The 23,454-nt window shown below is 38.5% G+C and overlaps 1 protein-coding gene across 9 annotated transcripts in view; it reads right to left on the reverse strand.

Moving 5' to 3' along the window:
• Positions 1 to 23,454, reverse strand: part of TUT4 (terminal uridylyl transferase 4) — a 128,719-nt gene that overhangs the window by 88,938 nt on the left and 16,327 nt on the right. For all 9 annotated transcript variants that reach the window (XM_050802587.1, XM_050802599.1, XM_050802593.1 and 6 more), the window contains exons 2-3: positions 10,837 to 11,644; positions 3,065 to 3,228 (exon numbers count right to left, since the gene is read on the reverse strand). In XM_050802587.1, the coding sequence (XP_050658544.1) occupies positions 3,065 to 3,228; positions 10,837 to 11,551 (879 nt within the window). In that variant the 5' untranslated portion in view covers positions 11,552 to 11,644. The remainder of the gene's footprint in view (positions 1 to 3,064; positions 3,229 to 10,836; positions 11,645 to 23,454) is intronic.

Raw genomic sequence — 23,454 nt, forward strand, 5'->3', positions numbered from 1 at the left:
CAAGATTGTGCCGCTGCACTCCAGCCTGGGAGACAGAATGAGACCCTGTCTCAAAAAAAAGAGTACAATGAATTTGCCTGAGCACTGTGGCTCACACCTGTAAACTCAGCACGTTGGGAGGCCGAGACCAGTCTGGGCAACCTGGCAAAACACCATCTCTACAAAAAATATAAAAAACTAGCAGGGTTGGTGGCACATGCCTGTAGTCCCAAGTTACTTGGGAGGCTGAGGTACCTGAGCCTGGGAGGTCGAGGCTGCAATGAGCCATTATTGCACCACTGCAATTCATCCTGGGCAACAAGAATGAGACCCTGTCTCAAAAAAAAGAAGAAAAAGAAAAAAAGAGTTCAAGAGGCCAAATAATTAAAAAAAAAAAAAAAAAAAGAGTACAATGAATTGAAAGTAAGTTTGGAGGGCATGAGAAATAAAGAGGTGTCAGAAAGAAAAGGGATTACAAATATTTACACTGGTTCTGGCACAGTAACTTTACATCATTACTATATAAATTCAACAACAAATAAAATGTTTTCCAATGCTTCCAAGCTTTATTTCCAAGCTTTATTTTCACCCCAGGCCATTTTTCCTACTACCATCAAATACCTATTCCATCCCAACTTCTTCCTTCTTTCAGTAACAACTGACCTTTCCCGCTTCATTCCTATGTAACTTCCCAACCAGTTCTCTGCTTATTTTTCTTGAAAATATATTTTTTCGTATTTCCTTTATACATGCAATTTACCTACACCACCCTTCTCCTACCTACCTGGTCAATTCCTAGCCATTTCTTGAGAGACAGCTCCAATGTCACCTTATAAAGCATTCTCCAAATTAATGCCTCTATACTCACGACTTAAATTGGTCACTCTTTTGTCTATGATACCATTTTCAAAAAATACTGTTATTATCACTAGTATTTGCTTATGTGTCTTTCTCTAGTGAACTCCTAGAAAAGCAATCATGTTTTTCAAAATGTCAGGTACTAGATCATGGCACATAAAAGGGATTCAATATTTATTCTGCCAATGGACAAAACTATAACACCTAGCGCATAGGGCTGTTATGAGGATTAAATAAGATAACACAAGTAAAGTTTCTGGCACAAAATCTGCTATGTATTAAGTACTAAATAAAGATGAACAGAATTGAATTATTTTACCAGGTAGGTCAATCTTTATTATATTATAAATAAGGAGACAGAATCAGATTCCAGTGATAGAGATTTATCCAAGGTCAGTTGAGATGTCATCCAGAAATTTACTAATCCCAGAGGAAAAGTGGGAGAACTAAGTAAAGACAGAACTAAGTAAAAGGCTGGACATGGTGGCTCCCGCCTGTAATCCCAGCACTTTGGGAGGCCAGGGTGGGTGGATCATTTGAGGTCAGGAGTTCAAGACCAGCCTGGCCAATATGGTGAAACCCTGTCTCTACTAAAAATACAAAAATGAGCTGGGCATGGTGGCGCACAATTGTAATCCCAGCTACTCAGGAGGCTGAGGCAGGAGAATTGCTTGAACCCAGGAGGTGGAGGTTGCGGTGAGCTGAGATCATGCCAATGTACTTCAACCTGGGCGACAAAAACAAAAACACACACACACACAAAAACACAAAAAAAGCAAAAGAGCAAATTGCAAAAAAGACTTCCTTTTAACTAGGATCTTGTAAGATTAACTACACAACCCAAACTCTCTCCTGTATTATGATCCTCTACTCCTTGATATTCCTTTCTCTTTTCATGTGGCGACTACTCTGCTGTAAATTCTATTAATAACCCACGATTGTCTTTTTCAATCTAGATACAATTTCATTTTTCTAAACTATACAAAATCATACCATTTCTTTCCTTATTCATCAAGAATGATGACCTATTTCCTTGTAAGCATATTTACAAATAACCCAAGTATCTATTTGTCAACAGTTTTGTGATTTTTTTTTTTTTTTTTTTTTGAGACAGAGTCTTGCTCTGTCGCCCAAGCTGGAGTGCAGTGGCACAATATTGGCTCACTGCAACCTCTCTGCCTCCTAGGTTCAAGCAATTCTCCCGCCTCAGCCTCCCAAGTAGCAGCTGGGACGACAGGTACTGACTACCACACCTCGCTGATTTTTGTATTTTTAGTAGAGACAGGGTTTCACCATGTTGGTCACGCTAGTCTTGAATTCCTGACCTCAAGCAATCAGCCTGCCTCAGCTTCCCAAAATGCTGGGATTACAGGCGTGAGCTACTGGGCCTGGCCGTGATTTGTGATTCTTTCCTTCAAAACCTAGCAGTGTTTTTATTGAGGCCAGGAATGTGTATTTCTAGGTTAAGAAATTAATACACAGGCGTAAGATACCAATGGCTAGGATAGTTCCTAATACATAGTAAATATTCAATAAATACAGGAAAAGAGAAAAAGGAAGAAGTCTAGTGTGTTGTATGGTGTTTGCTATTTCCATCAATCTGAATGGACTTTTAACTTCTAATGGGAAGAAATTACCATTTTCACCAATACATCCCCAGTGCCTATTATAATTTAACCTGGCACAAAACAAATGCTCAGTATCTGTTTGATGAGTGATTAAATCAGAGGTCAGCAAGTTTCTTCTGTAAAGGGGCGAATAAATATTTTGGTAGACATTTTATGCTTTGGCAAAGACTATTTTATGCTTTTCAAGCCAGATAAGCTCTGTGACAACTACTCAACTCAAATTTCCCATTGTAGCATGAAAGCAGCCATAGACAATATGTAAACAAATAGGCATGGCTATATTCCAATAAAATGTTTACCAAAAACGGTGGGGAGGCTAGGTGTATTATAACACATTCAAAAACAAAAACAAGGGATAGACCATAGTGTGCTAACCCTTGGAATGAATGAAGTCAGACTCACAGATAATAAGTAACTGCTGAAAAAGAGAGGCAAGGAAGAAAAGAGGCAAAGAAGAAGAAAGGTAGAGAAGAGGGAAGTAAGGAAAGATGAATGCTACCTCTGTCTTATGAATAAAGAAAAACAAAAAGAGCTATACTTGGGGAAAACAGTTATGAAACACACATTTCCCCCCAAATAACTAAAACAACATAGTATACTTTTTCAAGTCGAAAGATGTGATCTCTTTCTAAGCGTTCTTCTGCTTGTTTCAACCCTAGCCTCTGCTCAGGTGTCAATGTAGATTCATCTATCACAGTGGCATTTTCTAAATAGTCCATCTCTGAAGAATTTTCTTTATTAGATTCATCATTCTTCATTTTACCTAGAAAAGAAACCAATCACTCAGTTATCATTAGAACTAGTAAATTTTAAAATTTTTAATGGAAAACAGACATTAAATTTATACACAGAAAAATATTATTTCCTTACATTTTCCTTAGGAAAGTATACAAGTTGGTATGCATATATAAAATATAGGTAAGAGATATACATGGTATCAAAAGTCACAAAGAAAAACCTTTAAGGGTCAAATGACTAGCCTGTTCTTCCAACCTACCCATCAAGAGATACATAACTGAGACAACATTACACAAAGCTAATATAACACAATCATCTTGTAGAATCTCTGAAGTCAATCTGATAAAAAACTGTTTGGAGTACCACTCAAAGAAGATTAGTCACTGAACTAAATTCACTAGCAATTAAAACAACATATGTATACTCCAGACCACAAACCCACACAAGGCTCTTCCTTCTTTCCTTCCACAGAACTCCTGGATATCTCCACTACATTAATGGTTTTCCTTTGCTTCTCTGCCTCCTAACTAGATTGTAATCTCTTTGAGGCATAGACTATGTGTTCACCTTTGGCATCTGCAGCATCTAGCAGTATGTATCTATTCTACAGTAGGTTCCTCCACCAGTGCGATTTTTAAAATATAAACCAAATCACCTTATTCTCTTGCTTAAAACACATAAATGGCTTCTGCAGAGTTCAGAACAAAGTTTTAACTCCCTAGGATATTACACAGTCTCTTGCCCTCATCAAGGCAGTAAACAGAACAATTCCAAGTTGTAATAAATGTTACAAAGGAAAAAAGCAAGGAACTGAGAGGGAGACCAACTTTAAATATGGGAGCCAGAGAAGGGGAGCCAGAGAACGTTTCTCTGAGCAGATACCATTTAAGCCAAAATCTAAAGAAAAAAATCTAGCTAACTTGCCTGTAACTCTAACCTCAGATCTTGCCATAACACTTTTCACCTCATATTAAATGTGCTAGAATTAATCACCAAAGCTATTTCAAGTCTCAATGTCTTTATGTATGCCACTCCCTTCTCCATTGACGCTCCCCAATTAAATTAATATTTACCTGTCCTTCAAAATTCAGCTTAAGCACCACTTGTTTCCATAAGCCGGTCTGATATTATCTTATTCTATTACCCTCTATTATCTCACATTTACAGAGTAATCGAATTTGTATTCATTTATCTATCTCCTACATTAGATGACGGATTTCTTGATGCTAATGACCGGGGTCTTACTCTTACCTTCAGATTTTAATACAATGCCTAGATCCGAGCTAATGCTCTGTGTCATGTCGAATAAATAAATGAATCTGGATGTATCTACAAGCATTTCGAAAAAGAAATGCTCATAGATCATCAATAAATCTCTCCATTCTGTCCTCAAAAGCCAATTGCATGGCATTTAGAGGAACCCTGACAGTCAAGCCTACCTTTTGATAGCACTAATTTTCTGAAGAAAGAAATGGTATGCCTCTGGAGATGGTGCATTTCCTACCACAAGAACACAGGATTCTAGACTAGGAAGGCAAACTCAGATAAGGATGTTATAAAAAGGATTCAAACACAAGAAGTACGGCTAGGTTACACAAGTGTTTCTTAAATTACAGTCGGAGGAACAAGCAATTTGCAATTACGTCCTAATATTTGGAAAAAAGATTTAGTTTTTTAGCAACCATTTTATTATGGAAATGTAAAAGAAAAGATGAAATCCTAGTATTATTTCTACTTTTCATGAAAAAGGATAGTAAGAAGACAATATAATAATGTAACCCTTTTCTCTTTTCTATGTGTATAACAGGCCTTGTGTGACAAGGTAACCATCAGCAGCAAATCTTGTAAAACTATCGTTTCTGCTAATATAAAGAACTAAAGAAAGCTGCCTAGCTTTCTTTAAAAGTCAGAAATATATGAAATTATTTAATTTTCTGGAATCAACATATAAAACAAAATAATATCAGGCAGAATGTCCTAAATTGTGTTCCAAAAACACTAGTTCATTACATGTTAACCCTCTCACAAAACAAGAATTGAAAACCTGTATCCACACAAAAACTTGTACATGAATGTTCATAGAATATTCACAATAACCAAAGGTGGAAACAATACAAAAACCCATTTCTGATGAATAGATAAACAAAACGTGGAATACGTATACAATGGAATATTATTCAGGGGTTGTAGTCAGCTCAGGCTGCCACAACAAAATACTACAGTCTGGGTGGCTTAAACAACAGAAATTTATTTTCTCACAGTTCTGGAGACTGGAAAGTCAAAGATTAAGGTGCCGACAGGGTCACTGTCTGGTGAGGGCTCTCTTCTTGGACTGCAAACAGCCACCTTCTTGCTGTGTGTTCACATGGCCTTTCCTTGTAGGAGAGAGGTTCTCTCTTCTTTTTTATAAGGCCAGATTAGGACCTCACCCTTATGACCTCATTTAACCTTAATTACCACCTAAAAGCCCTGTTTCCAAATACGATTATGTTGGAGGTTAGGGCCTCAACATAGGAATTTGGGAGGGGATATAATCCAGTTCATAGTAACAGTCTTAAAAAGGAATGAGGTACTGATACATGGTACAACATGGATAAACCTTAAAAACATGACACTAAATGAAAGCCAGACACAGAAGACCACATAATGTATGACTTCATTTCTATGAAATATTTAGAATAGGCAAATACATAGAAATAGAAAGTGTATTAATAGTTGCCAGAGGCTAGGGAAAGGGGGGAATGGGGAGTAACTCTTAATCGGCATAGGGTTTCCTTCTGGGATGATGAAATTAGACAGTAGTAATGATTGTGCAACACTGTGAATGTACTCAGTGCCATTGAACTGTATACTTTAAAATGGTTAAGATGGTAAATCTTATATGTATTTATCACCAAAAAATTTAAATATAGAGTTAGCATACAACTAGCAATTCCACTTCTAAATATATATACAGAAAAAATGAAAACGTACATCCACACAAAAACTTTTACACAAATGTTCAGAACAGCATTATTCAGAATAATCAAAAGAGGGAAACAATCCAAATATCTATCAACTGATGAATGAACAAAATGTAATATATCCATATAATGGAATAATATTTGGCAATAAAAGGGAATGACATACTAATACATGCCATAACATGAAATAACTTTGAAAAAAATATGCTAAGCCAAATAAGGAAGGCACAACAGGCCACATATTATATTATTTCATTTACATAAAATAGGCACATCTAAAGAGAAAGAAAGTAGATTCATGGTTGTCAGTGGTGAGGAGGAGGGGGTAATGAATAGTGACTGGTAATGGGTACAGAGTTTCTTTGTGGAGTGATGAAAATGTTCAGAATTAGATACTGATAGCAGCACAACTTTGTGAATATAAAAAAAATTACTGAATACTTAGATTTTTTAAATAAAAAAAAATTGACCCAACAGCAAGACAGAATTATATACTTTAAAAGGATGAATTTTATGACATACAAATCCCAGCTACTTGGGAGGCTGAGGCAGGAGAATTGCTTGAATCCGGGAGGCGGAGGTTGAAGTAAGTTGAGATCGCGCCACTGCTCTCCAGCCTGGGCATGAGAATGAGACCCTATCTCAAAAAAAAAAAAAAAAAAAGCGGCAAAAGACGTTTAAGAGAGTTAGCCATATGGACATTTGGAAAATGAGTGTTTAATGGAGAGGAAAAAGCAAATGCAAAGTTCCTCAGATGGATATCTACCTTCTCAATTGAGGAAATTCAAGAAAACCATGCGAATGGAGCAGAGAGAAAGGGTGAGAAGTAAACAAATGAGGGCAAGGCAGAGAAATAGGGGAGTGTCACAGATCGTATAAGGCTCTACTAGCCACTTTGAGAACACCAGCTTTTACTCTGATGGATGGGCAGCCACTGAAACATTCTAAATACTAGTAATGTGATCTGACTCATTTTAACAGGATCACCCTGCTTGCTATACTGAAAACACAATGAAGGGTGATACAAGTGAAAGTAAGATGAGTTGGTGCATGCTGCTCAAAAGCATAATCTTGACCAGCAGCATCAGCATCACTTGGGAGCTTATTAGAAACCCAATTTATCAGGCCTTACCCTAGGCTTTCTGCATCCTAACACTCTGGAAATGAGGCCCAAGACTCTGCATTTCAATATGAATCCCAAACAATTTATATACATATTAAAGTTTGAGAAACCCAGATCAGGAATACTCTCTCGTCAAATATTCACCTGGCTCATTCACCTCTTTCCTTCAAGTATTTGCTCTAATATGACTTTCTCATTGACACTTTAACTCCACCACTACCAATAGTAGCATCATTCCCTATATCGTTCCTATTTTATTTTTTTCAAAGGATTTAAAACCACCTTACTTAACTTACTCGCTATATATATTTTTTTCTTTTTTTTTTGAGATGGAGTTTTGCTCTTGTTGCCCAAGCTAGGGTGCAACGGCGCGATCTCGGCTCACCGCAACCTCCGCCTCCCAGGTTCAAGCGATTCTCCTGCCTCACCCTCCTGAGTAGCTGGCATTACAGGCATGCGCCACCATGCCTGGCTAAGTTTTTGTATTTTTAGTAGAAACAGGGTTTCACCATGTTAGCCAGGCTGGTCTTGAACTCCTGACCTCAGGTGATCCATCTGCCTTGGCCTCCCAAAGTGCTGGGATTACAGGCGTGAGCTACCGTGCCTGGCCAACTTACTACATATTTTTCTTACTTATTTTGTTTGTTATCTGCTTCATCCCACTAGAATATTAACTCCGTAAGGGTGGAATTATTGGTTCCATCACTTCTATATTCCTAATCACTAGTTCAGTTCCTGGCATGTAGTGGACACCAAAAAACAAAATTTTATTAAATGAATAAATGACAAAAAGAAAAATGATGTAAGTGCTAGGTGGGAGCTAAAGTTAGGCCTAACGGAGAAGACTGAGATCAACCAAATTTCCATATAACCTATCAAGTCCAAATAGATAATGATCTAGCCATGTATGGTAGCTCACGCCTATCATCCCAGCACTTTGGGAGGCCGAGGCAGGCAGATGGCTTGAGGTCAGGAGTTCGAGACCAGTATGGCTAACATAGTGAAACCCCATCTTTACTAAAAATACAAAAATTAGCTGGGTGTGGTGGCAGGCGCCTGCATCTGCAGTCCCAGCTACTTGGGAGGCTGAGGTAGGAGAATCACTTGAACTCGGAGGCAGAGGTTGCAGGGAGCCGAGATCACACCACTGCACTCTAGCCTGGACAACAGAGTGAAACTCTGTCTCAAAAAATAAATAAATAATCTTTAAATCAGGTTTTTCACTAATTCAAATAACAAGACCCTTAACTAAATGATCTTTTTTTTTTTTTTTTTTTTTTTTTTTTTTTTTGAGACAGAATCTCGCTCTGTCACTCAGGCTGGAGTGCAGTGGCATGATCTTGGCTCACTGCAACCTCCACCTCCTGGGTTCAGGTAATTCTCCTGCCTCAGCCTCCCGAGTAGCTGAGATTATAGGCATGTGTCACCACACCTGGCTGATTTTTGTATTTTTAGTAGAGACAGGATTTCACCTTTTGGCCAGGCTGGTCTCAACCTCCTGACCTCAGGTGATCCACGCGCCTCGGCATCCCAAAGTGTTGGGATTACAGGCATGAGCCACCGTGCCTGGCCAATTAAGTGACCTTAAACACCACTATTTCCTGGCCGGATGTAGTGGCTCAGGCCTGTAATCCCGGCACTTTGGGAGGTCAAGGTGGGGGTATCACTTGAGGCCAAGAGTTCAAGACCAGCTTGGCCAACATAGTGAAACCCAGTCTCTACTAAAAATACAAAATTAGCCAGGCGTGGTGGTGCACACCTGTAGTCCCAGCTGATGCAGGAGAATTGCTTGAACGTGGGAGGCAGAAGTTGCAGTGAAGCCAAGATCACACCACTGCACTCCAGCCTGGGTGACAGGGCAAAACCCCGTCTCAAAAACAAAACAAAACAAAACCACCACCACTATTTCCTGAATCATTCAAGTACCATGATGTTTACATTTTTCCCATATCTAAACATTACCAGTATTATCACTTACTTGATTCTGTCTCTAAACTGACTTAGTTTTTAAATTTGGCCTTGTCCTCAGCCTTAATATACAATTATGAGACTGAGACACATAAAAGTCAACTCTGTTAAAATTCTTTTAAGTCTGACGCTATAGCACCATCTGTGTACCACGAGAAATCAAAACAAGCTATTTCTGAATTCTTTACCATTGTTTCTCAAAGTGTGGCAAATAATAATTCAGAAATAGGTTCCTTTTATTTCTACATCAAGATAACGCTGTATTCTTCCAGCCATGAAAACACTAGGAAAAAAAGATTATAAAGAAATCATTTAAACAAAATCAGAATTAAAGTTACTCAAAAGATATAGACAATATTTCTAAACAATTAAAACTAAAATCAGGATCCCACAACAAAATGAATTTTACAACACTTCTCAAGTGAACTCTAAGTGTCCTAACCAATCTCTGCTTCCAATCCTGTTCCTATCGAAGAATTTCCTGCATTATACTCAAAAGGATTTTTTAAAAAATCTGATCACAGCATTACTTTACTTAAAACTCTTCCATGCCTGTAATCCCAGCATTTCGGGAGGCTGAGGCAGGTGGATCAAAAGGTCAGGAGTTCGAGAACAGCCTGGCCAACATGGTGACATCCCACCTCTACTAAAAATAGAAAAGTTAGCTGGGTGTGGTGGCAGATGCCTATAGTCCCAGCTACTCAAGAGGCTGAGACAGGAGAATCACTTGAACCCGGGAGGCGGAGGTTGCAGTGAGCCGAGATCGCGCCACTGTACTCCAGCCTGGGACACGAAGCGAGACTCCGTCTCAAAAAAAACAAAAACCAAAAAAAACTCTTCAATGGCTTCTGAAAATACTCAGGATAAAGTTCAAACTTTCTGGCATGGCTTAGAAGGAATTAATATTCCTGTGCTCCCTTTCAGTTGCATCTTTCGCCATTCTCAACCTCAACTTTCTGCTCCAGCCATACTAAGTCTCAGTAACACTCAATCTCACAATTTATGTCACCTATTTTGTCTGCCCAAAGTCTAAATCTCACGATTTAATCATGTGCTCTCTCAACTTTAAGTTTTTGGCACTGAAAATCATTGTTTATCTGTATCACCCTCCTATCAGACTGGAAGCTTCCTTGAAGCTTAGGGTTTTTTTTTTTTTTTTTTTTTTTGTCTGTTTGTTTTGGTTTTCCACTGTAAACAAATGCTATATATATATATATATATATATATATATATGAACTCAATACATACATATTTGGTGAATGAATGAGCAACACAAGACCATTTAAACAGAGTATGTGTGTGTACGAGCACGTATGTACCAACTAAAGAAGACACTAAATTTTTATTTGCGCAGTCTTTGTACCTACCATAATAAATGAAAAGGCTTTTTTTTAGCTTCACCAAGGATCAATCTAATAAGAAACCATTAATTCAAGTATTATTAATTTGGATGTTTTCATACGGGAACCAAAGTGCTAAACAATTATGTATAAACATGACTTTTTGTAATTAAAATGGTTAAACCAGGGATAATCTGAGGAACATTAATATACAAAAATCCCTCCAAAAAATGACTTACTTAAATCGTCCGATACGTCTTCAATTCCTGAAGCACTATCATCAGAATCACCAGTATTATCTGTACATGTTTGTTGCTTCTGAGATCGTGGTGGGTTTTGCAGAGCATATTTTTCTCCCTCTTTGTCGATATTCACTTTGTCCACAGAAGTAAAGGAGCTTGGAATTTTTTTTCCAATCTGTTGTAATTCTGTCTTCTGTCTCATGTCTTTCAACAGTAAACTGGGTCCCTTTTCTGCTTCTGCTGGTGAACTCGGTACCTTTTCTGACTTCATCTGAGAACTGGATGCTTTTTCTGCTTTCACTGAATTAGGTGACTTTGGTGATTTTTCTGCTTTTGCCTGGAAACTGGTTGCCTTTTCTAATTTTGCCTGTGAAATGGGTGCCTTTTCAGCTTTCACCGGTGAATTAGGAAATTTTTTTGCTTTGCAATGACTTTGATCTCGAAGGACTAACCCCAAATCTTTAGGACCTGGAAGATTGGTAGCATTTACTTTACATGATTTAACTTCTGTTTTTTCTATACAAATATCATTTTGCTTATTTTTTTTACTACTATTCCTATTTGGAGAGCTGTTCCCAATTTCTTTTATGGATTTATCATTTCTAGCTTTCAATGTTTGATTACTTATAACTTGAACTGCTTTGCTTTCTTCACAAATAACATTCTTCTTTGGTTCATGATTTTCACTTTTTAAGGTCTTAGAATCTTCCATTATTTGAAAATCTGCTTCTTTCCAATTGTGATATTATAAAATGGCAGATCTCCAGTAGTTTAAATTACTTCAACTCCAGTTTAGGCAAGCAAACTATTGGGTTAAAAAAAAAAAAAGAAATATCTGTTATTTAAAATGCAAAAATCATTTTTTTGTGGTTAGACATTAAAAAATAATTTTTTAAACTTGTTATAAAAACTGAAAACATAGTTAAAAAAAAAAAAAAGACAAAACTCAGAAAACTGTATGAGAAGGAGTTACAGAGCACTAGATAAATAACCAAATGCTCATCAAGGGAATTCTAAGGCACCAAAATAAAGAATTTTACAAGTAAAGTTCGTTTCATATTCCTTTAAGAATTCCAATAGAAAACTAAAACTTGCAATTGAATATATCACAATTAACATGAAAGGAAACAAGAATAAAGAAAACATAAGAATTCCAATCTTGGCTGGGTGCAGTGCAGTCCCAGCACTTCGGGAGGTCAAAGCGGCTGGATCACCTGAGGTCAGGAGTTTGAGACCAGCCTGACCAACATGATAAAATCCTGTCTCTATTAAAAATACAAAAATTAGCCAGGCATGGTGGCATGCACCTGTAATCCCAGCTACTCAGGGGCTGAGACAGGAGAATCACTTGAACCCGGGAGGTGGAGGTTGCAGTGAGCCAAGTTCACGCCACTGCACTCCAGCCTGGGCAACAAGAAGGAATGAAACTCCATCTCAAAGATAAGAATTCTAATCTTTATGTGCTATAAAGGAATCAGTTTATGGAATCCTAAATGGTGAAATCTTGCCCACAAGACTTTTCCACTAACTAGCATCTATTTGTACCTCTAACCTACCTCAAACTTACCTCAAACTGGACTCTCTAAATATGGGAAAACAGTAGACTTTCTCCACCTTGAAGTAAAAACGGGTTCAAATGAATTTGCTGAAGTATACTTTAAAAACCAACAGGGGCCGGGTGCAATGGCTCACGCCTGTAATCCCAGCACTTTGGGAGGCCAAGGTGGGTGGATCACGAGGTCAGGAGTTCAAGACCAGCCTGACCAACATGGAGAAACCCCGTCTCTACTAAAAATACGAAAATTAGCTGGGCATAGTGGCACATGCCTGTAATCCCAGCTACTCGAGAGGCTGAGGCAGGAGAATTTCTTGAACTAGGACCCAGGAGGCGGAGGTTGCAGTGAGCCAAGATTGTACCATTGCACTCCAGCCTGGGTTACAGAGTGAGACTGTCTCAAAAACAACAACGAAAAAAAGGAACTTAAGAGTTTAAAAAATAATAATAATAGTAATAATCTCTATGACACTATAATAGTGAACACCTGTCATTATACATTTGTATAATGATACAAAATGCATATTACCAACAATGAACCCTAATGTAAACTATGGACATTGGGGGATGATAAGGTATCAATGTGGGCAATGTAGGTTCATCCACTGTAATAAATATGTTACTCTGGTGCCAGATGTTGAAAGTGGGGGAGGCTATGCATGTGTGGATGCAGGGTATATATGGCAACTTTGTACTTTCTGCTCAATTTGCTGTGAACCTAAAAGTGTTCTAAAAAATAATGTTAGACAGGCATGGTGGCTCACACCTGTAATCCCAGCACTTTGGGAGGCCGAGGTGGGCAGATCACAAGGTGAGGAGTTCAAGACCAGCCTGACCAACATGGTGAAACCCCGTGTCTATTAAAAATACAAAAATTGGCCGGGTATGGTGGCAGGCGCCTGTAAAATCCCAGCTACTTAAGAGACTGAGGCAGGAAAACTGCTTAAACCCAGGAAGTAGAAGTTGCACTGAGCTGAGATTGCACCACAGCACTCCAGCCTGGGTGACAGAGCAAGACCCCATCTCGAAAAAATAATAATAATGATAATAATGTCAAGGCCGGGTGCATGGCTCACACCTGTAGTCCTAGCATTTTGGGAGGCCAAGATGGGCGGATTGTTTGAGTACAGGAGTGCAAGACCAGCCTGGACAACATGTCGAAACTCCATCTTTACAAAGAAAACAAATTAGCTGGCCACTGTGGCGTGCGCCTGTAGTCCCAGCTACTTAGAAGGCTGAGGTGGGAGGATCACTTGAGACCAGAAGGCAGAGGTTGCGGTGAGCTAAGATTGCATCCCTGCATTCCAGTCTGGGCAACAGAGTAAGACCCTGTCTCAAAAAAAAAAAAAAAAAAAAAAAAAGTGATTTTATTAAAACATCAGGATGTTTTTTACTATTCACTTTGCCCTATACACCTTAAATTCAGATCCGTTTCTAAACAAAGATTAATAATATGAATAAAAATTAGAGTCCTTCTGCCAGCAAAAGCAAACTGCATAGAATTAAAATGTACCATCTTTGATTTTACCTGGTTGATTTACTAAATTACAAATGTAGGTAAACCTCTCTATCATATAACTTTACATCATATAAACACAATAATCTTACCTAAAATAGAGTTCACTCTTTAATAATCGCTCACTGCAGCCTGGAGCTCCTGAGCTCAAATGATCCTCCTGCCTCAGCCTCCCAAGCAGCTAAGAACACAGGCGCACACCACCACACCTGGCTGATTTTTTTTGTTGTTGTAGAGACAAAGTCTCACTATATTGCCCAGGCTTGTCTAAAACTCCTGGCCTCAAGTGACCCTCCCACCTCAGTCTCCCAAAGCACTGGGATTACAGGGATGAGCCACCATACTTGGCCAATAATTCTTCTTTATAGTGCAGTCCTCTACATACTCTGCCTTGCTTGTCCAGAGTAATATTGTCTTTTACTTCAAAAATGTATTAAGTTCTTCTTTCTAAATTATAATAATAAAAATTAAAATCAAAACCATACTAGACATGGTGTCAGTTGGAGTCTAGCAAAGTATTTTTAAAAATTTTTTAATAAAAAAAATTTTTAAGCCACACTACATTTTCACCATTAATATTTTGACTAACATTTTCTGGTAAAAGCTATAGAAACTTACAACTGTAAAAGAATGCTTTTGCTCCTAATTTTTATACATATGAATTTAATTAATACATTCTGCTTTTATTATTCTTGATAAAGTGTTTTACGTAACTGTCAAAAAAGTTGTCAAAACATATGACTATTTCTAAATTCTTGTGAGAACTGCTGCAGGGTCCTCATTTTAAAAACTAAAAATGAGCTCTATTTAAAAAATTAAAATGAGTTATATTTCTAAAAGATTAGTTTTACCTTGTCTAGTAACCAAAATATCTTTAAATTTTTAAAGCTAGTCTGCTATAACGATTCTTTAATAATTTTGTAAATGTCATCTGACAAAAGCTATAAAGATTTGAAATAACAATGCTGATCCACAATTTTGCTTGTAAAACATTTTAGACAATTTATTCATCCACTCAAAAAATACGCCATAAATCAAGTTTGTATACATAAACAAAAGCTACAAAGATTAAAAAAAGAAAAAAATTAATGTACCTAATGTACCTAATATAGATCAATGTACCTGGAGAGTTCAAAAATTGACAGGTTTTCATTTTGAGTAATCTTTTTTTTTTTCCCCCTTCTTTTTTGAGACATGGTCTTGCTCTGTCATTCAGGTTAGGGGGTAAAGTGGTACAATTACGACTCACTGCAGCCTTGACCTTCCCAGGCTCAAGTAATCCTCCCATCTCAGCTACCCACGTAGCTGGGACTACAGGTGTGTGCCACCATGCCAAGCCAATTTTTGTATTTTTTGTAGAGGCAGGGTTTCGCTGTGTCACCCAGGCTGGTTTCTAACTACTGAGCTCAAGGGATCCTCCTGCCTTGGCTTCCCAAACTGCTAGGACTACAGGCATAAGCCACTGTGTCGGCCACTTTGAGTAATTTTTCATATAACTAAAAATACATTTAAATTACTAATAGGAGGTTGCAGTGAGCTGAGACCATGCCATTGCACTCCAGCCTGGGTGACAGAGTAAGATTCCATCTCAAAAAAAAAAAAACAAAATTGCTAATAGGAATATGTGTTATGAAAAAGACTATTTTCGCATCTTCCTCATCTTTACTCTTTATTTTTTAAGGGTACATAGTAGGTATATATATTTATGGGGTACAAGAGATGTTTCAGTACAGGCATGCAATGTAAAACAAGCACATCATAGAGAATGGGGTACCCATCCCCTTAAGCATTTATCCTTTGAGTTATCAACAATCCAGTTGCACTCTTTATTTGTAAAAGTACAATTAAGTTATAATTAACGACAATCGTCCCCACATCTTTTCTTGTAAGAGTAGCCAATGTCTTATTGTCTCAAAAATTTTATCGCAAAATTGCTATTTTCAACTTTTTCTTTGGAGCTATCAGAGTACGAAATTTTCCCCAAAAAGCTGTAATTCCTAGAAAAGAAGTTCTCTCTGAGGAGAGAGTGTTTTGAAGATAAGGCTCAGCTGGGCACGGTGACTCACACCTGTAATCCCAGCTGTATGGGAGGCTGAGGCAGGCCAATTGCTTGAGCTTGCAAGTTCGAGGCCAGCCTGGGCAACATGGTAAAACCCTGTCTCGACAAAAAATACATAAATTAGCCAGGTGTGGTGGTATGCACCCGTAGTTTTAGCTACTTGGGAGGCTGAGGTAGGAGGATGGCTTGAGCCCGGGAGGCAGAGGTTGCAGTGAGCTGAGATAGCACCACTGCATTCCAGGCTGGGTTACGGAGCCAGACCTTGTCTCAAAAAAAGAAAACAAATGAAGGCTCACTGCTTCCCCTGCACACTTTATTTGGTTGAAACAAATAAAAATAATACAATTCAAATAACCTCAAATCATGGAAAAAAATAATATCAGAACTAACTTCTAGTTCTTGGTTACGTTTTTAGAATATGGTAAATGGGTATTAAATGAAATTCTAACCTTACGTAACCAACTATATCTTATTAATTATCAAGAAAATGCACTTTTTTTTTTTTTTTTTCAGAGCCAGGGTCTCCCTGTGTCACCCAGGATGGGGTGCAGTGATGCCATTCTAACTCACTACAGCTTCGAATTCCTGGGCTAAACCGATCCTTCCAGCTGATGGGGCTGGACTGCGGGACCACACTTAATGAACCACTGCTGTAAGAACTGATCCTGAAAGCAGAAATGAAGGGACTTCTGTACAGTCTTACAGTGAACAATCTGATTCATGTCAGTCTCCCCATGAGATTCTAAAGTCCATGAGGTAAGAAATCATTTCTGATTTTGCTTATCATTACATCTTCTGGGCCTACCCCAGTGCCTAATACAAAGTAGGCACCCAATAAATGCATTAGATGGATTTTTTTAAAGCAATCTGCATTATTTTTTATTGTTCACATTTTAAAAATATATGAAATCCAAAAGATGTTTAATTGCATCATACTTTATGTTGTCTACAACATAACTAGGAAATATCTTTCAGAAAGCTTTCCATAACCTACTCCTCCACCCTCCTACCCAGGGTGGGCTCAGGTAAGTATGCCTCTTCTTAATGAACTTTTTACTTTTCTCACAGCACTTAAACACTTAAACCTATTTACACTTTTACTTCCTGTTTTAACAGTAGAGACTGTCTTTTCTCATTTTTTTTTATTTTTATTTATTTTGTTTTTTGAGACAGAGTCTCACTCTGTTGCCAGGCTGGAGTGCAGTGGCACAATCTCGGCTCACTGCAAACTCCGCTTCCCGGGTTCAAGCGAATCTCCTGCCTCAGCCTCCCGAGTAGCTGGGATTACAGGTGTGTGCCACCACGCCCACCTAATTTTTATATTTTTAGTAGATATGGGGTTTTACCATGTTGACCAGGACGGTCCTGACCTCATGTTCTGCCCGCCTCGGCCTCCCAAAGTGCTGGGATTACCACACCTGGCCTCTGTTTTTAATAAAACAAATACATTTACATGGTTGAAAAACAGTACTCTCTTGCCAACTCCCAATGTCTCTCCTCAGAAGCAACTACCTACTTCCAATGATTTTATCTCCGTATTTCTAAATAACATACTTAAGATAATACTTCTTGTTTTGTTTTAGCTTTTTTTTTTTTTGAGACGGAGCCTCGCTCTGTCGCCCAGGCTGGAGTGCAGTGGTGCAAGCTCGGCCTTACGGGTTTACGCCATTCTCCTGCCTCAGCCTCTCGAGTAGCTGGGACTACAGGCGCCCGCCACCGCGCCCGGCTACTTTTTTGTATTTTTAGTAGAGACGGGGTTTCACCATGTTAGTCAGGATGGTCTCGATCTCCTGATCTCGTGATCCGCCCGTCTCGGCCTCCCAAAGTGCTGGGATTACAGGCTTGAGCCACCGTGCCCAGCCTTTTTTTTTTTTTTTTTTTTTTTGATACAGTATCTCATCCTACCCAGGCTGGAGTGCAGTGGTGTGCAATCATGGTTCACTGCAGCCTTGACCTCTTGGGCTCAAGCGAGCCTCCCACCTCAGCCTCACAGGCACACATGACCACACCTGGCAATTTTTTAAAAAATTTTATGGAGACAGGGTCTCACCATGTTGTCCAGGCTGTCTCAAACTCCTGCGCTAAAGTGATCCTCCTGCCTTGGCCTGCTCAAGTGCTGGGATTACAGGCATGAGCTACCACACCCAGCCTTAGCTATTATCTGCTAATCCTACATGAAAGATATGGATTTGGCTATCTCAAATATTCCCCCTAAAAACATAGATAATTGTGCCACGTATCTCCCCACCCTACCACCATCCTTCTAGGATGATTTTAGTAAGATATGCCAATAGTCTTCACAGTTAAGCCAACTATACTGTAGCACAATTTCCCAGATGCCCATAAAAATTCACTTTCTCCTTTTTCCTGAGCATATGACTAGTCTACATTTCACAAACTTCGCTGCACTTTGGTGTGGCCTTATGATAAAGTTCTCACTTCCTCATGCTCTCTTTCTTTTTTCACTGAATAAAATTCTCAACTGCCCAGCTTCAATCATTCAACCAACCATCATGTTCTAATCCAGACCAGTGAGTCTCAAACTTTTGTGTATAGGAATAAACAACTAAATGCAATTCTGATTCAGTAGATTGGGAGTGGGTTCTGATACTCTGCATTTCCAACAAGCCCAGGTCACGTCCACTGAGCTAGTCCCTGGCCATACTTTTGGTAAGACAGCAGGATCAATGTAACTTGGGCCCCTGACCACATGCAACAAACTACTCATCTAGATCTCCTGACTTACCCAGCAACTATTACATAAGGAATAAAATTCTTTGTTTTTTAAGCCACTCTATTACTGGATCTAGCTTTTGACTTAAGAAAGATATATACTTAATCACATTTCCCTTTTGGTATACTTTTCAGTTTTACCTGAAATTAATCACTTCTTCATTTTTCTTAAGCTTCTTGTACATACCTATCAATAATTCATTGACAGAACTATAAATATCCTCTCAGTAAGATCAAACACATCAAGTAATTTGGTTTTATTGTTGCTGTTCTCTCTTTGGATATCCCTTCTTGGGAGCTTTCTGGTCATTACTATACTTTCACTACAGTTGTCATTATACTGAGACCTCCTTTCACTATCATCCTACCAATTCCCTTACACTCTCTCATGTTGACTCTTCTTTTTACCTCTTCCATGATTCATTCCCTTGTTTTTGGTGGAACATATCCCCCAGCAGCTTTCTAAGAAAGGAAACATGAGGCCAGGCACAGTGGCTCACGGCTATAATCCAAGCACTTTGGGAGGCTAAGGCAGGTAGATCACTTGAGGCCAGGAATTCAAGACCGGCCTGGCATGGTGAAATCTCGTCTCTATTAAAATACAAAAAAGTTTTACCCAGGTGTGGCAGCACACACCTGGGATTACACACCTGTAATCCCAGCTACTGGGGAGACTGAGGCACAAAAATCACTTGAACCCAGGAAGCGGAGATTGCAGTGAGCTGAGATTGCGCCACTGCACTCCAGCTTGTGCAACAGTGTGACACTTGGTCTCAAAAAAAGGAAGAAAACATTAAACACATTGAAAAAAATAATTATGCCCCACTTCCAATATTTCATTCTATGTAGAGGGATACCCGTTATCATAACATTCCTGACCTCTTTCCACTCCCCTCGTTCATTTGTTACCTAAGGAGAAGAGGTAATTTATTTCATCAGTGAGTTTGGAAAATAATCCAGACAAAACTTAGCCTCGTCCCCTCTCCTTCCCATTCTGTTCCATCATACCCTAACATTTACAAGTGTAAGCCTCACATAGGGCCTACAGTTGTTCAGCTCTGCCAGTTCCTGAGGGCTAAGTCTGCCTAATTCTGGCATTCAGTATTAGCAAACCAGTTGAATGTATAAGCTGCCTTCTCCAAACTGAACCGTATCAAAAATAAAATTATAAAAACTAAATAAAAATAAAATTATATTCTAGTCTCCATATGCTTCGCTTCACCCAATTTGTTTAAAATTCAGGAAAGCAAAAGGGGTGCTATTTATTGGACCCCTGTAAACTCCAACCAGATGTAAATTTTATAAAACTGCATATGTGAAATGTCTTTATTGTATCTTCACACCTCATTTAGTTAGGTATAAAATTCTGGGTTAGGGCCAGGCACGGTGGGATTGCATGCCTGCAATCCCAGCACTTTGGTAGATTGAGGTGGGAGGATCGTTTGAGTTCAGAAGTTCAAAACCAGCTCAGGCAACATGGCAAAACCCTGTCTCTACAAAAAAAAAAAAAAAAAAAAAAAAAATCAGCCAAACATGGTGGTGCATGCCTATGATCCCAGCTACTCAGGAGGCTGAGGTAGAAGAATCACTTGAGCCTGGGAGGTCAAGGCTGCAGTGAGCCGTGATGGTGTCACTGAACTCCAGCCTGGGCGACAGTGCAACACTCTGTCTCAAAAAAATAAAATAAAATTCTAGGTTAGAAATTATTCATTCAAAATGTCACAAGTTCCTTTTCAATGATTTCTAGTTTCTGGGACTGCCACTGAGAAAATTATGCCATTCTTACTCTTTACCTTTTTTACTGACCTTTTCTCTATGAAAACTTCTAGGATAATCTCTTTGCTTTGGTATTCTGAAATTTCCAAGCGATAAGCCTGCTGTAGATATCTCCTCATTTGTCTTGTTGCATAGTCAAGCTGGCTCTTTTCATCAGTAATTCATATCATTCACTTCTATAAATTTTTTTTCTTCTATCTACTATAAATTCCTCCTTTTCATCTTCTCTGTTCTCTTTCTATTGCTCCTATTAATTAGACTTGGGCCTCCTAAATTGATCCTCCAATTTTCTTATCTTTTCTCTCCATTCTTCCACCTTTATTTTTGTTCTCCTTCCTAGGTGATTTCCTCAACTCTATCTTCCAACTATTCTATCATATTTTTACTTCTAAGAACTCTCTCACACTAATTATTCCTTTTTACAGCACTCTGATCTTGTTTCATAGTTATAATCTCATATTTCTAAAGACCACTAATATTCAGAACATTAAAATTTTTTCTCAAACTTTTTTCTGCCCTCTGTATTTTTTGTTCTCTGGCATTTTGTTCCCTGGGCAATACTGTTTATTACTTTCTCTACCAAGCATACTAACATACGCATAATAGAAGTCACAGAAAGAAGAGAAGGGTGTAGAAAAAATATTTGAAGAAACAACGGTTAGAAACTTCCCCAATCTGATGAAAGACACAGTATATACCTCCACAAAGCGCAATAAACTTTAAGCAGAATAAATTGAAAGAAATTCACACTGAGACACAGAGTCAAATGTCAAAACCAAAGAGAACTTTGAAAGAAGCAAGAGAGTTTAACTCATCAAACACAAAAGTTAACAGGTGATTGCTCATAAGAAACCATGGAAATGAGAGGGCAATGCAGTGACATATTTGAAGTCCTGAAAGAAAAAAGCTGTGAACTAAGAATTCTCTAGCCAGTAAAACCACCCTTCAAGAATGAAGGAGAAATTATATTTCCAGATAAACAAAAAGTTAGAAAGTTCATTCTGCCCTACAAGTGCTAAAAGAAATTCTTAATGCTGAGATGAAAAGACACTAGACAGTAACTCAAATCCGTAACAAGAAATAAAGAACACTAGTAAAAATAACTACATAGGTAAATATAAAAGCCAATATTATTGTAATTTTGGTAACTCTTGGGTTTCTCCCTTTACATGATTTAAAAGTCAAATGCATAAAAATTCATTACAAACCTATGTTAACAGGCACATACTGTATAAAGATGTAATCTGTGACAATAAAAATATAAAGGAGGAGAGAAAGATGAGTAAGAGCAGAGTATTTGCGTACTATTTAAACTAAGTTGGTATTACTCAAACTAGGTTGTTTAAATTTAAGATGTTAATTACATTGTTATCCTCAAGGCATCCACTAAGAAAGCAACACACACACACACACACACACACACACAAAATCAAAACAGGATTATAATTCTATAAAAAATCAACTGAATACATAAAAAGGCAGCATTAGAGAAACAAAAAACATAAAAAACATATGGAAAAGAAAGAGCTAAATGGCAGAAGTAAATCCTTCCTTACCAGTAATTACTTTAAATGTAAATGAATTAAACTTTCCAATTAAAAAGAGAGATTGGCCAGGCATGGTGGCTGACGCCTGTAATCCCAGCACTTTGGGAGGCCGAGGCAGGCGGATTATCTGAGATCAGGAGTTCGCAACCAGCCTGAAGAACATGGTGAAACCCTGTCTCTACTAAAAATACAAAAAAAAAAAAGTGGGCGTGGTGGTGGGTGCTTGTAATCCCAGCTACTTGGGAGGCTGAGCAGGAGAATCACTTGAACCCAGGAGGTAGAGGTTGCAGTAAGCTGAGATTGCACCACTGCACTCCAGCCTGGGCAACAAGAGTGAAATTTCATCTCGAAAAAATAAAATTAAATTAAATTAAAAAAATAAAAATAAGCTTGGCACAGTGGCTCAAACCTGTAATTCCAGGACTTTGGGAGGCTGAGGCGGGTGGATCACCTGAGGTCAGGAGCTCGAGACCAGCCTGACCAACACGGAGAAACCCCGTCTCTACTAAAAATACAAAATTAGCCAGGCGTGGTGGCGCATGCCTGTAATCCCAGCTACTTGGGAGACTGAGGAAGGAGAACTGCTTGAATCTGGGAGGCGGAGGTTGCGGTGAGTTGAGATAGTGCCATTGTACTCCAGCAGCCTGGGTAGTAAGAGTGAAACTCCATCTCAAAATAAATAAATAAATAAATAAAATTTAAAAAACATAAAAAGAGAGATTGGCAAAGTGGAAAACACATCATCTATCATCTATCTACAAGATTCACTTTAGATACAAAGAGCAAAGGAGTTATAAGAAAAAATGAAAAAAGATATTCCACGCAAAGAGTAACCAAGATAGAGCTGGGGCTACATTGTTATCAGATAAAATAACACTTTAAGTCAAAAAAGGTTACAAAATACAAAGAAGGATATTATATATTGATAAAAGGTTCAATCCAGCAAGGACATATAACAGTTATAAACATATGCACCTAACAACAGTGACTTAAAATACAGGAAACAAAAGTTAACATAATTGAAAAGAGAAATTGTTCTATAATCATACTGGAAGACTTCAACACCCCACTTTTCAATAACAGAGCAACCAGACAAAAGATCAAAAAGGAAATAGAGGATTTGTGTAACACCATAAACTAATTTGACTGGCTGGGCATGGTGGCTCACGCCTGTAATCCCAGCACTTTGGGAGGCCAAGGCAGGTGGATTATCTGAGGTCAGGAGACCAGCCGGGCCAACACGGCAAAATCCCATCTCTACTAAAATACAAAAATTAGCCAGGCATGGTGGTGCGTGCCTGTAATCCCAGCTACTCAGGAGGCTGAAGCAGGAAGATCGCTTGAACCGAAGAGGCAGTTTGCCATGAGTCGAGATCAGGCCACTGCACTTCAGCCTGGGCAACAAAAGCGAAACTCTGTCTCAAAAATA

Source organism: Macaca thibetana, chromosome 1 (genome assembly GCF_024542745.1).
Source record: "Macaca thibetana thibetana isolate TM-01 chromosome 1, ASM2454274v1, whole genome shotgun sequence".
Lineage (NCBI taxonomy): Eukaryota > Metazoa > Chordata > Mammalia > Primates > Cercopithecidae > Macaca > Macaca thibetana.